At 51.2% G+C, this 13,221-nt stretch overlaps 1 protein-coding gene across 1 annotated transcript; it reads right to left on the bottom strand.

Annotated features, from left to right (window-relative positions):
- Nucleotides 1–3,874: 3,874 nt before the first annotated feature.
- On the bottom strand, nucleotides 3,875–12,791 carry SPEF1 (sperm flagellar 1). The gene is made up of 7 exons (XM_040419391.1): nucleotides 12,667–12,791; nucleotides 8,114–8,225; nucleotides 7,370–7,514; nucleotides 6,455–6,500; nucleotides 5,989–6,040; nucleotides 4,471–4,576; nucleotides 3,875–4,046 (listed from the first exon to the last, which is right to left on the bottom strand). The coding sequence occupies exons 1-7, from the start codon at nucleotides 12,779–12,781 to the stop codon at nucleotides 3,945–3,947; spliced, it is 678 nt and encodes a 225-aa protein (XP_040275325.1). The 5' UTR covers nucleotides 12,782–12,791; the 3' UTR covers nucleotides 3,875–3,944.
- Between the last annotated feature and the right edge of the window lie 430 nt (nucleotides 12,792–13,221).

The following is a 13,221-nucleotide window of genomic DNA, read 5'->3' as shown; positions in this document are numbered from 1 at the left end:
GTCTGGGGTCTGATATTGACATTAGGACTCTGGTCTGGGGTCTGATATTGACATGCGGACTCTGGTCTGGGGTCTGATATTGACATGCGGACTCTGGTCTGGGGTCTGATATTGACATGCGGACTCTGGTCTGGGGTCTGATATTGACATTCGGACTCTGGTCTGGGGTCTGATATTGACATGCGGACTCTGGTCTGGGGTCTGATATTGACATGCGGACTCTGGTCTGGGGTCTGATATTGACATTCGGACTCTGGTCTGGGGTCTGATATTGACATGCGGACTCTGGTCTGGGGTCTGATATTGACATTAGGACTCTGGTCTGGGGTCTCATATTGACATTAGGACTCTGGTCTGGGGTCTCATATTGACATTAGGACTCTGGTCTGGGGTCTGATATTGACATTAGGACTCTGGTCTGGGGTCTGATATTGACATTAGGACTCTGGTCTGGGGTTTGATATTGACATTAGGACTCTGGTCTGGGGTCTGATATTGACATTAGGACTCTGGTCTGGGGTCTGATATTGACATTAGGACTCTGGTCTGGGGTCTGATATTGACATTAGGACTCTGGTCTGGGGTCTGATATTGACATTAGGACTCTGGTCTGGGGTCTGATATTGACATTAGGACTCTGGTCTGGGGTCTGATATTGACATTAGGACTCTGGTCTGGGGTCTGATATTGACATTAGGACTCTGGTCTGGGGTCTGATATTGACATGCGGACTCTGGTCTGGGGTCTCATATTGACATGCGGACTCTGGTCTGGGGTCTCATATTGACATTAGGACTCTGGTCTGGGGTCTCATATTGACATTAGGACTCTGGTCTGGGGTCTCATATTGACATGCGGACTCTGGTCTGGGGTCTGATATTGACATGCGGACTCTGGTCTGGGGTCTGATATTGACATGCGGACTCTGGTCTGGGGTCTGATATTGACATTCGGACTAAGGTCTGGGGTCTGATATTGACATGCGGACTCTGGTCTGGGGTCTGATATTGACAAGCGGACTCTGGTCTGGGGTCTGATATTGAAATTAGGACTGTGGTCTGGGGTCTGATATTGACATTAGCACTCTGGTCTGGGGTCTGATATTGACATTAGGACTGTGGTCTGGGGTCTGATATTGAAATTAGGACTGTGGTCTGGGGTCTGATATTGAAATTAGGACTGTGGTCTGGGGTCTGATATTGAAATTAGGACTGTGGTCTGGGGTCTGATATTGAAATTAGGACTCTGGTCTGGGGTCTGATATTGAAATTAGGACTCTGGTCTGGGGTCTGATATTGACATTAGGACTCTGGTCTGGGGTCTGATATTGACATTAGGACTCTGGTCTGGGGTCTGATATTGACATTAGGACTCTGGTCTGGGGTTTGAAATTGACATTAGGACTCTGGTCTGGGGTCTGATATTGACATTAGGACTCTGGTCTGGGGTCTGATATTGAAATTAGGACTCTGGTCTGGGGTCTGATATTGACATTAGGACTCTGGTCTGGGGTCTGATATTGACATTAGGACTCTGGTCTGGGGTCTGATATTGACATTAGGACTCTGGTCTGGGGTTTGAAATTGACATTAGGACTCTGGTCTGGGGTCTGATATTGACATTAGGACTCTGGTCTGGGGTCTGATATTGACATTAGGACTCTGGTCTGGGGTCTGATATTGACATTAGGACTCTGGTCTGGGGTCTGATATTGACATTAGGACTCTGGTCTGGGGTCTGATATTGACATGCGGACTCTGGTATGGGGTCTGATATTGACATGCGGACTCTGGTCTGGGGTCTGATATTGACATTCGGACTCTGGTCTGGGGTCTGATATTGACATTCGGACTCTGGTCTGGGGTCTGATATTGACATGCGGACTCTGGTCTGGGGTCTGATATTGACATGCGGACTCTGGTATTGGGTCTGATATTGACATTAGCACTCTGGTCTGGGGTCTGATATTGACATTAGGACTCTGGTCTGGGGTCTGATATTGACATTAGGACTCTGGTCTGGGGTCTGATATTGACATTAGGACTCTGGTCTGGGGTCTGATATTGACATTAGGACTCTACTCTGGGGTCTGATATTGACATGCGGACTCTGGTCTGGGGTCTGATATTGACATGCGGACTCTGGTCTGGGGTCTGATATTGACATGCGGACTCTGGTATGGGGTCTGATATTGACATGCGGACTCTGGTATGGGGTCTGATATTGACATGCGGACTCTGGTCTGGGGTCTGATATTGACATGCGGACTCTGGTCTGGGGTCTGATATTGACATGCGGACTCTGGTCTGGGGTCTGATATTGACATGCGGACTATCCGTTGTGTATATCTGCGCCCTGACTCCACCCACGATGTCTGAGGAAAGTAGAGCTGGAGTTGGTAAATTTGTACATATCCGACCCTTTTGTTCTCAGGAAGCTGTGGCGGGGTCGTCCCCTGTTCCCAATAAATCTCGTACAAAGTTTCTGAAACGTTAAGAAGACCTTCTCCTGAGCGCAGACCCCTGAATGGTTATCGGTGATAGGCCGTAGACAGCCGCCCACCAATCAGAACCACTATTCCTGGCGCTGCACGTAGAGGGCGCTCCACCTCAATATCGCATCCTATGGGGGTCCGTATACTCCCCATTGTCTGGCCGTCCTCCCTCTCCAGAATTAATGGGATGACGAGCCTTGTGCCTGATAAAATGAAATAAATGGAGTCCGTCCCCACAGTCCCTGACACCTTCTGCGTGGTATAAATAGTCCTGACACCCGCGCAGGAGAGAATTTATTTTCTCACTTCAAGGAAGGCAAATAACAACAGGACGAGGTGAAATTGACATAAATGGAGGAGGGAAGCAAGAGAACAGCTAAGGAATGTACAGGGTTAACCCCGCAGAGACGTGAGGCATACTGAATACCTCTAAAATCAGGAAGAACGGGGTGAACGGTCCCTGGAGAAGACCTCTGAGAGGTCCTGTATATTGGTGGGGGGGTACTCGCCTGTACAAGTCCACATGATGCCAGGAGAACATTGCCTGGAGCATCATCCCATGGGGTGCCTGGTGCCATCTCTTCCCCAGGCATGTGGTGCCCGTGTGCCCACTCGATTCATCACATGGACAGACCTTCGGTGGTGGACGGGGGTCAGCATGTATCTGGTACTGATCTGCGTTCATAAAGATGCAGTGTGAAGAGGGCGAGGAACCACTTCAGACTCCAACATACAGTGCCCAAAGAAAACCAGGCTGCAGTGTAAAGCAGAGAAGAAACAGGGCAACAGTATGTGTCTGTAAGGGACAAGAGAGCTGGTGTTCCGACCACCACAGACTCCAACAGAGCTGGTCATTCATCAATGTTTTATCTTAATGGAACAGAACACAGAACTGTACTAGTGTAAAGCATGGTGGATATAGGGAACCAACCCGTGCTACTCATGAGACAGGACTACAAACTATCAAAGCCATTGTTCATAGCTTTGTTCTAATGAAGCAGAGTTGCAGTGCAAAGCATGAGGGATACAAAGCAGGAGCATTGTGAGCTTCTGATGAGACAGGAAGTGGATTTCAGATTCCAACAGACGATGCGCCTAATCGTAGCTTAGCCTTAAGTGAGAAGAGTTGCAGTATAAAGCAGCAGTCTGATCTGGTGAAATAGGAGGTATGGAGTTATTGAATATGTTCTCTAAAGAAGAGGAGCTGTAGTGTAAAGCAGAGGAAGGAAGGGCATATGCAGTGGCTTTTTAGACGACTCCAGACAAAATGCAGCTAAAATGTCACTGGTAATGGAGCAGAGTTGTAGTGTACAGCATGGGGGATATAAAGACTACAATAAATCATGCGCTTTTATGGGTGATAAAATAATAATTTATTGCTGTAAGCAGCGGGACATATAAAAGCACCATAATCACAGTATATAGACAGAGGCGGCGCGGGGGTCAGGGGTCACTTCTTCTCGGCCTCCTGCAGGCGGCGGCCCAGGTCGTCTATCCGGACGTTCTTCAGATGGAGCAGCTGCTCCATTCTCCGCAGCTTCGCCTGTAATATCTGAGACATGGAGAAGGCATGATGTACTGAGCGGGCGGCCATACTTATCACATGGAGGGGGGGCAACCACGGGTAAGGGCCCGGGGGAGCGATCAGCCGCTGTCATAGAAAGCTACACGTAGAGAAGAGAGGAATCCTGTTCCAGTGAGGGGAGTCAGTAATCAGCGTGGTGCCGGATTATCAGACCTTCCGGACAAGCTGTAGTTAGGGGTTCGCTTTACTGTGCAGGCACCGAACAAGCAGGACACAGTAGGATATTCCATTCATAAAGTCTGCAGAATTGTGAGCGCAGCTCTGGGGTAAAGTACAGGCTGAATTTCTCAATTACCTGATGTCAGGGTAAAGGAGTGTATGTAGATACCTACCTATAGAGGTCCGAATATTAGCCACGTGACATGTACGGGATGCTGGGAGTCCTCCTCACCTGAATGGTTTCCTGGGAGGCCATCAGCGCCCGCTCCTTCTCTGCCAGCTGCATACGGAGACCGGAATCTGGGTGAGCAGCCTGAGCGTACCCCGGAGGAGGCTTACTGGGAAATCAGGAAAAACCTGGGTAAGATTACTGCATGGAATCATCGTCCTCATCAGGGAAGGGTGTGATGTAACAGTAATCATCGCCGTATAGTAATAATTATATATATAGAAATGAACGTTTGCTGTTCATGGTCTAACTTAAAATACTGGGGACTGTCACTGCTGAGGTACTGCTCTCCAGTCTGAGGTACTGCTCTCCAATCTGAGGTACTGCTCTCCAATCTGAGGTACTGCTCTCCAGTCTGAGGTACTGCTCTCCAGTCTGAGGTACTGCTCTCCAGTCTGAGGTACTGCTCTCCAATCTGAGGTACTGCTCTCCAATCTGAGGTACTGCTCTCCAATCTGAGGTACTGCTCTCCAATCTGAGGTACTGCTCTCCAATCTGAGGTACTGCTCTCCAATCTGAGGTACTGCTCTCCAGTCTGAGGTACTGCTCTCCAGTCTGAGGTACTGCTCTCCAGTCTGAGGTACTGCTCTCCAATCTGAGGTACTGCTCTCCAATCTGAGGTACTGCTCTCCAATCTGAGGTACTGCTCTCCAATCTGAGGTACTGCTCTCCAATCTGAGGTACTGCTCTCCAATCTGAGGTACTGCTCTCCAGTCTGCCTCTCATCTCCCTGCATGTGCTGTCTGAAAGACAAACGGTTTGTTGCCCGTAGCAACCAATGATGGTGCATTGTATGCACTAATGTAACTGCTGAGACCCTGCCTCTCGATCTGCCTGTAAGCCTATGAGAGCCACAGGTTGGTACACATAGCTCTGCAGTATTGTAAGGAAGCCCTGTCGTGCTGTCAATGGTTGCTACGGGCAACAAACAGTTTGTCTTTTAGACAGCACATATGGGGAGATGAGAGGCAGAGTGAGAAGCAGGGGAGATGAGAGGCAGACTGAAATGCAAGGGAGATTTAAGATCCAACAGACTCTGCAAAGGGGCACCCCCAAAACAGATGCTTCCTCCGTGTAAGGGCACCTGGGGCAGTAGGGGGTTTTGCAAAGTTTGGGGGTATGACCAAAGTGTTAGAGCTGTTGGCCTCACGTCACCCGTCTCTCCCTCCCAGCTCCTCCATAGACATCCGCTTGGCTGAATGTGTATTAAATGGGGGAGGAGGAAAAAGCCGCTGCCGGAGACTTCTGGGCGGGGCTTATCTCCGGGACAAGGAAGGTATCGGGCAAAAATATTCATTTCGCCCGATCCATCTTTCCCCTAATATCATCTGTTGGGGGAGAGTCGGGAGCTCCCCATATACATTAAACTGGTGACCGATCCTGACACGAATAGCGGGTTCGGCCAACAATACGGTGATTGTCAGCTGCCCGCGCCGGCTGTCTACGGTAATAATCATAATACTCCAGGTACCCCTCACTGTACAGGATGTGGCGTATCCAGGACCCCCCGCTGTCACCTACCTCCCAGGCTCTCCCCTGTCTGCGCCGTTGCTCTTCTGCTTTGGGGAATTACCTGGGTATAAGGAGGATGAGGAGATTGGACAGATTTCAATACAATGTATAAGAGACATTTAACCCTTTCTTTTCCCAGCATCCTATACGGCCTATGGACAGGGGTGCACCACCAATGAGGCCAGGTGAGGTGATCGCCTCAGGCAGCACCAGGTAGAGGCAAGAAGGGGGCAGCCAAAGGGCCACGGGCTGAAGGGAAGGGGTTAGGTTAAGAAATTGGCCCCATTTCAGTTTTCGCCTCAGGCAGCAGAAAGTCTCGGTGCACCCCTGCCTATGGGACGCGATAAATGCAGCTCTGCGTGTGATTGTAGGATGAGACATGATATAATGGCAGAACTAGGAATACAGCTCTGAATGTAAATGAAGCACAAGGACAGCCTTGGATAGGTGTTGGCCTAATGCAATCCACCATTACCTGGCTCTGTGTGGTCGTTGGGCTCCGAGCGTGGACTCGTCACCTCCTGTGTGGAAATAAAAGGGACACGAAGGCTCACGGCTCTGTGCCATCACTGAACGCGGTGTATGACATCCCACTGTATACTCACCAGTGCTGCACACTATGATCACCCCCATCATCTATCCCAACCTCACAATCATGTTCCTATTTCATAGACAATGTATCCCCCATTCATTCCTATCCCCAAGAGCTCACAATCTATTTTCTTATCTCATACACAATCTATCACTTCAGTCCCATTATCGATAACCTTAGGAGCTCACAATCTAATCTCCCTATCTGATATGCAATGTATCACTCTCATCCGCTCTTAACTCACATCCAGATCTGCTTTATAAAACCTGCTCGCTCTAGCGACTGCCTGGTTGCCCGCTCGCCCTGGCGACTGCCTGGTTGCCCGCTCGCCCTGGCGACTGCCTGGTTGCCCGCTCGCCCTGGCGACTGCCTGGTTGCCCGCTCGCCCTGGCGACTGCCTGGTTGCCCGCTCGCCCTGGCGACTGCCTGGTTGCCCGCTCGCCCTGGCGACTGCCTGGTTGCCCGCTCGCCCTGGCGACTGCCTGGTTGCCCGCTCGCCCTGGCGACTGCCTGGTTGCCCGCTCGCCCTGGCGACTGCCTGGTTGCCCGCTCGCCCTGGCGACTGCCTGGTTGCCCGCTCGCTCTGGCGACCGCCTGGTTACCCGCTCGCTCTGGCGACTGCCTGGTTACCCGCTCGCTCTGGCGACTGCCTGGTTACCCGCTCGCTCTGGCGACCGCCTGGTTACCCGCTCGCTCTGGCGACCGCCTGGTTACCCGCTCGCTCTGGCGACCGCCTGGTTACCCGCTCGCTCTGGCGACTTCCTGGTTACCCGCTCGCTCTGGTGACTGCCTGGTTACCTGCTCGCTCTGGATCTGCCTCTGTCTCTCCTCGATCTTCTGTCGCAGAGTACTGAGGACGAGCTCCACTACCCCTGGCGAGCACTGAACGATCCTGCGGATCAAGTCGTCCGGAACAGAGACGTTCAACTTACTGAGAACTTTCCTACGGAATAAAAAGTTGTTCAGGAATTTTATTGTTTGCATTCTGTACTTCAAGATCTCTGCTTGCTGAAATTATTTAGATCTAGTGGCTAAAAACCCACACTCAGCTGGCCTAGTCATGCTCACACAGCTGAAGGGTGGTCAGTGTAGATAAAAGCTATCAGCCAAGCCTCTCGGCTGTGTGACCAGAGCACAAGGTTTTCAGTTTCTGAATAACAATGTTCCCATTCACTGACAGCAAGCAGAGATCCATAGAGGAAGCGAGCCACAGTCTATATTATATTTGCAGATATTTTCACAATGAGTGATAGATCCTAGTGAGACGAGGAGAGAGAGGGAGACGTAGGGGGATGAAGCAGCAGGCAGTGAAAGGGGAGGAGGAGCAGAAGGAAGTAGGCAGCTGATTGGTCAGATCTCACAGCAGAGCTCTGACATCACTCCAGAAAGAGCCCGCCCCGCCGCACAGGTAGAGAGAACACACTCATGTGCATAAACTATGCAGACGATGGAGAAGGCCCGAACTCTGCAGGTTACACACAACATGGCCGCTGCAGCACTACTGCATATATGATATGACTTGAGGACAGTGGGGGGGCTCACCGGTTGAGGATGGTCCAGTTACTGACTTTCTGCTGGGCGGAGTTGGCCGGGACGTAGTTGTGCATCTCCACCAGTTTGGGGAAATAGTATTTGACGACTTCAGCCGTTAACACTGTGAGGAGAGAGGACATTATACTGTTATTACACAGATCTCCCAGAATCCTCTGCGGGGAGGAGGGGGTCTGAGGACCTGAACATGGGGACGAGCCCAAAAATCTCATGTATGGCCAGCAGGTGGAGCTGTACGGCTCTACAATAGATAATCCTGTGTATGTATATACCGTGTGTCACATGGAAGAACTGGAGAGCAGGCGTTGTGTACTACAACCCCCAGCATGCAGGAAAAGTCACCATCAGACTCAGTCAGTAATACACCAGATGTGAGGCAGCCATCCTAGAAGTCGGTGCTCCCCATGTAACCCTTCAGATGTGCCTCATCAGCAGACCGCGGTTCGGGGTGATTGCTCTGCACTGACGAGGGGCAGAGACAACGGACGGGGTCGGCGGTGTCTCGTTATGATGTGAAATTATTCCATGTCCTGCTCTACTGCACGGTGTCCACTAGAGGGAGACCTATTACCAGGAATCAGACTGCAGGTCAGGGTCTACTGCACGGTGTCCACTAGAGGGAGACCTATTACCAGGAATCAGACTGCAGGTCAGGGTCTACTGCACGGTGTCCACTAGAGGGAGACCTATTACCAGGAATCAGACTGCAGGTCAGGGTCTACTGCACGGTGTCCACTAGAGGGAGACCTATTACCAGGAATCAGACTGCAGGTCAGGGTCTACTGCACGGTGTCCACTAGAGGGAGACCTATTACCAGGAATCAGACTGCAGGTCGGGGTCTACTGCACGGTGTCCACTAGAGGGAGACCTATTACCAGGAATCAGACTGCAGGTCAGGGTCTACTGCACGGTGTCCACTAGAGGGAGACCTATTACCAGGAATCAGACTGCAGGTCGGGGTCTACTGCACGGTGTCCACTAGAGGGAGACCTATTACCAGGAATCAGACTGCAGGTCAGGGTCTACTGCACGGTGTCCACTAGAGGGAGACCTATTACCAGGAATCAGACTGCAGGTCAGGGTCTACTGCACGGTGTCCACTAGAGGGAGACCTATTACCAGGAATCAGACTGCAGGTCAGGGTCTACTGCACGGTGTCCACTAGAGGGAGACCTATTACCAGGAATCAGACTGCAGGTCAGGGTCTACTGCACAGTGTCCACTAGAGGGAGACCTATTACCAGGAATCAGACTGCAGGTCAGGGTCTACTGCACGGTGTCCACTAGAGGGAGACCTATTACCAGGAATCAGACTGCAGGTCAGGGTCTACTGCACGGTGTCCACTAGAGGGAGACCTATTACCAGGAATCAGACTGCAGGTCAGGGTCTACTGCACGGTGTCCACTAGAGGGAGACCTATTACCAGGAATCAGACTGCAGGTCAGGGTCTACTGCACGGTGTCCACTAGAGGGAGACCTATTACCAGGAATCAGACTGCAGGTCAGGGTCTACTGCACGGTGTCCACTAGAGGGAGACCTATTACCAGGAATCAGACTGCAGGTCAGGGTCTACTGCACGGTGTCCACTAGAGGGAGACCTATTACCAGGAATCAGACTGCAGGTCAGGGTCTACTGCACGGTGTCCACTAGAGGGAGACCTATTACCAGGAATCAGACTGCAGGTCAGGGTCTACTGCACGGTGTCCACTAGAGGGAGACCTATTACCAGGAATCAGACTGCAGGTCAGGGTCTACTGCACGGTGTCCACTAGAGGGAGACCTATGACCAGGAATCAGACTGCAGGTCAGGGTCTACTGCACGGTGTCCACTAGAGGGAGACCTATTACCAGGAATCAGACTGCAGGTCAGGGTCTACTGCACGGTGTCCACTAGAGGGAGACCTATTACCAGGAATCAGACTGCAGGTCAGGGTCTACTGCACGGTGTCCACTAGAGGGAGACCTATTACCAGGAATCAGACTGCAGGTCAGGGTCTACTGCACGGTGTCCACTAGAGGGAGACCTATTACCAGGAATCAGACTGCAGGTCGGGGTCTACTGCACGGTGTCCACTAGAGGGAGACCTATTACCAGGAATCAGACTGCAGGTCAGGGTCTACTGCACGGTGTCCACTAGAGGGAGACCTATTACCAGGAATCAGACTGCAGGTCAGGGTCTACTGCACGGTGTCCACTAGAGGGAGACCTATTACCAGGAATCAGACTGCAGGTCAGGGTCTACTGCACGGTGTCCACTAGAGGGAGACCCATTACCAGGAATCAGACTGCAGGTCAGGGTCTACTGCACGGTGTCCACTAGAGGGAGACCTATTACCAGGAATCAGACTGCAGGTCAGGGTCTACTGCACGGTGTCCACTAGAGGGAGACCTATTACCAGGAATCAGACTGCAGGTCAGGGTCTACTGCACGGTGTCCACTAGAGGGAGACCTATTACCAGGACTCAGACTGCAGGTCAAGGTCTACTGCACGGTGTCCACTAGAGGGAGACCTATTACCAGGAATCAGACTGAAGGTCAGGGCTCAGGCACACAAACGGATTTTCTTTTCGTGTCTGTTCCGTTTTTTTTGCGGACCGTATGCGGAACCATTCATTTCAATGGGGAAAAAAAAAGGGGGTCAGTCAGCACATCCCAAAGCGCAGGGGCACGTTGCTATGGCTGAGAACAAGACTGTTAAACAAAACAAGCAATGCAACAGCTCACTGCAAACCAAATAAGGTACAAAATTGCAAATGCTGAACTAATAAGTTAGAGATACTTGGCAAATCGTTTTGTACAAAATCATTTGAGCCTGTCTGCCACACGTCAAGGCGATCTCTAGTTAGACGGGTCCTAACACTAAATATACCTGTTATGTGCCATAGCGGCTATCATATAATTCAGAAAGTGTAGGTTCCACTTACATGCTGGATCCGCCTGAATTTCCGTCATTTTCGGTGCCAAAATGGCCTCCATTACATCCAGGGAAAGCAGTTACCAGCATGCACGCCGGGCCCACTCCACCCCACCCCTGGCGCTACATGGTCACCAAGGCCTGCAATGAGAGTCCACACACTATCTCTCTCCTGGTGCCAGATGGCCTCAGTGAGTGGGGGGAGCAGGCCAAGCTATATACTAACACTAATTAAAAGCAACCTGTGGGACAGACGAGCTGGAGGGAGTGCACGACTGGGGAGGCAGCCACACCTCCAGCACGAACTGCAGAGAAAAAAAAAGTCATGCACTCCCTCCAGCTCGTCTGTCCCACAGGTTGATTTTAATTAGTGTTAGTATATAGCTTGGCCTGCTCCCCCCCACTCACTGAAGCCATCTGGCACCAGGAGAGAGATAGTGTGTGGACTCTCATTGCAGGCCTTGGTGACCATGTGGCGCCAGGGGTGGTGTGGAGTGGGCCCGGCGTGCATGCTGGTAACTGCTTTCCCTGGATGTAATGGAGGCCATTTTGGCACCGAAAATGACGGAAATTCAGGCGGATCCAGCATGTAAGTGGAACCTACACTTTCTGAATGATATGATAGCCGCTATGGCACATAACAGGTATATTTAGTGTTAGGACCCGTCTAACTAGAGATCGCCTTGACGTGCGGCAGACGGGCTCAAATGATTTTGTACAAAACGATTTGCCAAGTATCTAACTTATTAGTACAGCATTTGCTGTTAGGATGCAATTTTGTACTTTATTTGGTTTGCAGTGAGCTGTTGCATCGCTTGTTTTGTTTAACAGTCTCATTCATTTCAATGGGTCCGCAAAAGAAATGACTGTCACATACAGAGACAGCACTGAACACTGCAGACTACTGACTGTCACATACAGAGACAGCACTGGACACTGCGGACTACTGACTGTCACATACAGAGACAGCACTGGACACTGCGGACTACTGACTGTCACATACAGAGACAGCACTGGACACTGCGGACTACTGACTGTCACATACAGAGACAGCACTGGACACTGCGGACTACTGACTGTCACATACAGAGACAGCACTGGACACTGCAGACTACTGACTGTCACATACAGAGACAGCACTGGACACTGCGGACTACTGACTGTCACATACAGAGACAGCACTGGACACTGCGGACTACTGACTGTCACATACAGAGACAGCACTGGACACTGCGGACTACTGACTGTCACATCCGCAAAATATGGATAATGTCCGTGTTGGACCCGTTCACGTCGGTGGGTTCGCGGTCTGCATTTCGGTCCGTGTTCTGTCCGCCTCCGTATGTCCCTTCCACAGGAGAAAGAACGTGTCCTATTCTTGGCCGCAAAATGCAGACCACGGAACCACTAAAGTCACTGGGTACGCCAAAAAACGGATGTGATTGATATTTTGCGGATCCGCGTGTGCAGGAGGCTGATTGGTGCCCATGTCGCAGTCAGTGACACGTTTATTGTGAGATCCCCCCCACAGTGTGCAGTGTACACCCGGTTGCGCCATCACATAGTCGGGGCTGTTCACACCTGCTGACGCCTGCGGTTTTGACGACCTTTGCCCCGCACCCACCTCCGTCACTGAAGTCCCGGCAGACGTTCCTCTTGGGTCTGGACAGGGGGATCTTGTCCACCCAGGAGTACAGCTCCTGCAGCGTCTGCTCATCAACCTCCCCGGCCGCCGCCATCACTGCCTGCTGTGTGCCGAGCACATTGTGTACAGGTAGCCACGGCAACGGCTGCCCCAGCAACGCAGGAAGCGTCCTTTGTGTATTCAACAAGCTTTATTGTTCCTGACACTGATGCCTGCCTCTGCCAGGCGTGTGCTGAGGACTGCACGGAGAATGTCAGCTTCTACATCTGTCCTGTATAAATAAAGATTGTTGTAATAGTCAGTGTTCACAGCTCGGATATCTCTCCGGTTACATCAATTATTAACCCCTAACAGATTTGATCCACGTGATTGGATTATACTTTTCATTGCCACCAATTTACATATCCTATATCAGTGTGCCAGCCTCAGGTGCCCCATAATAACTTACATACCCTATATTAGTGTGCCAGCCTCAGGTGCCCCATAATAACTTACATACCCCTATATCAGTGTGCCAGCCTCAGGTGCCCCCAT

Source organism: Bufo bufo, chromosome 2 (genome assembly GCF_905171765.1).
Source record: "Bufo bufo chromosome 2, aBufBuf1.1, whole genome shotgun sequence".
Classification (NCBI taxonomy): domain Eukaryota; kingdom Metazoa; phylum Chordata; class Amphibia; order Anura; family Bufonidae; genus Bufo; species Bufo bufo.
The sequence above is the reverse complement of the archived record's forward strand: the minus strand, read 5'-3'. Positions and strand labels throughout refer to the sequence as shown.

What these genes read in the sequence shown, in the direction of transcription:
- SPEF1 (XM_040419391.1), bottom strand. Translation starts at nt 12,781, where the DNA reads ATGGCGGCGGCCGGGGAGGTTGATGAGCAGACGCTGCAGGAGCTGTAC. An exon ending in GGCAGATCCAGAGCGAGCAG is followed by an intron (nt 6,501 to 7,369) that starts GTAACCAGGCAG and finishes ATTTCCACACAG; the next exon opens with GAGGTGACGAGTCCACGCTC. An exon ending in CAACGACCACACAGAGCCAG is followed by an intron (nt 6,041 to 6,454) that starts GTAATGGTGGAT and finishes CCTTATACCCAG; the next exon opens with GTAATTCCCCAAAGCAGAAG.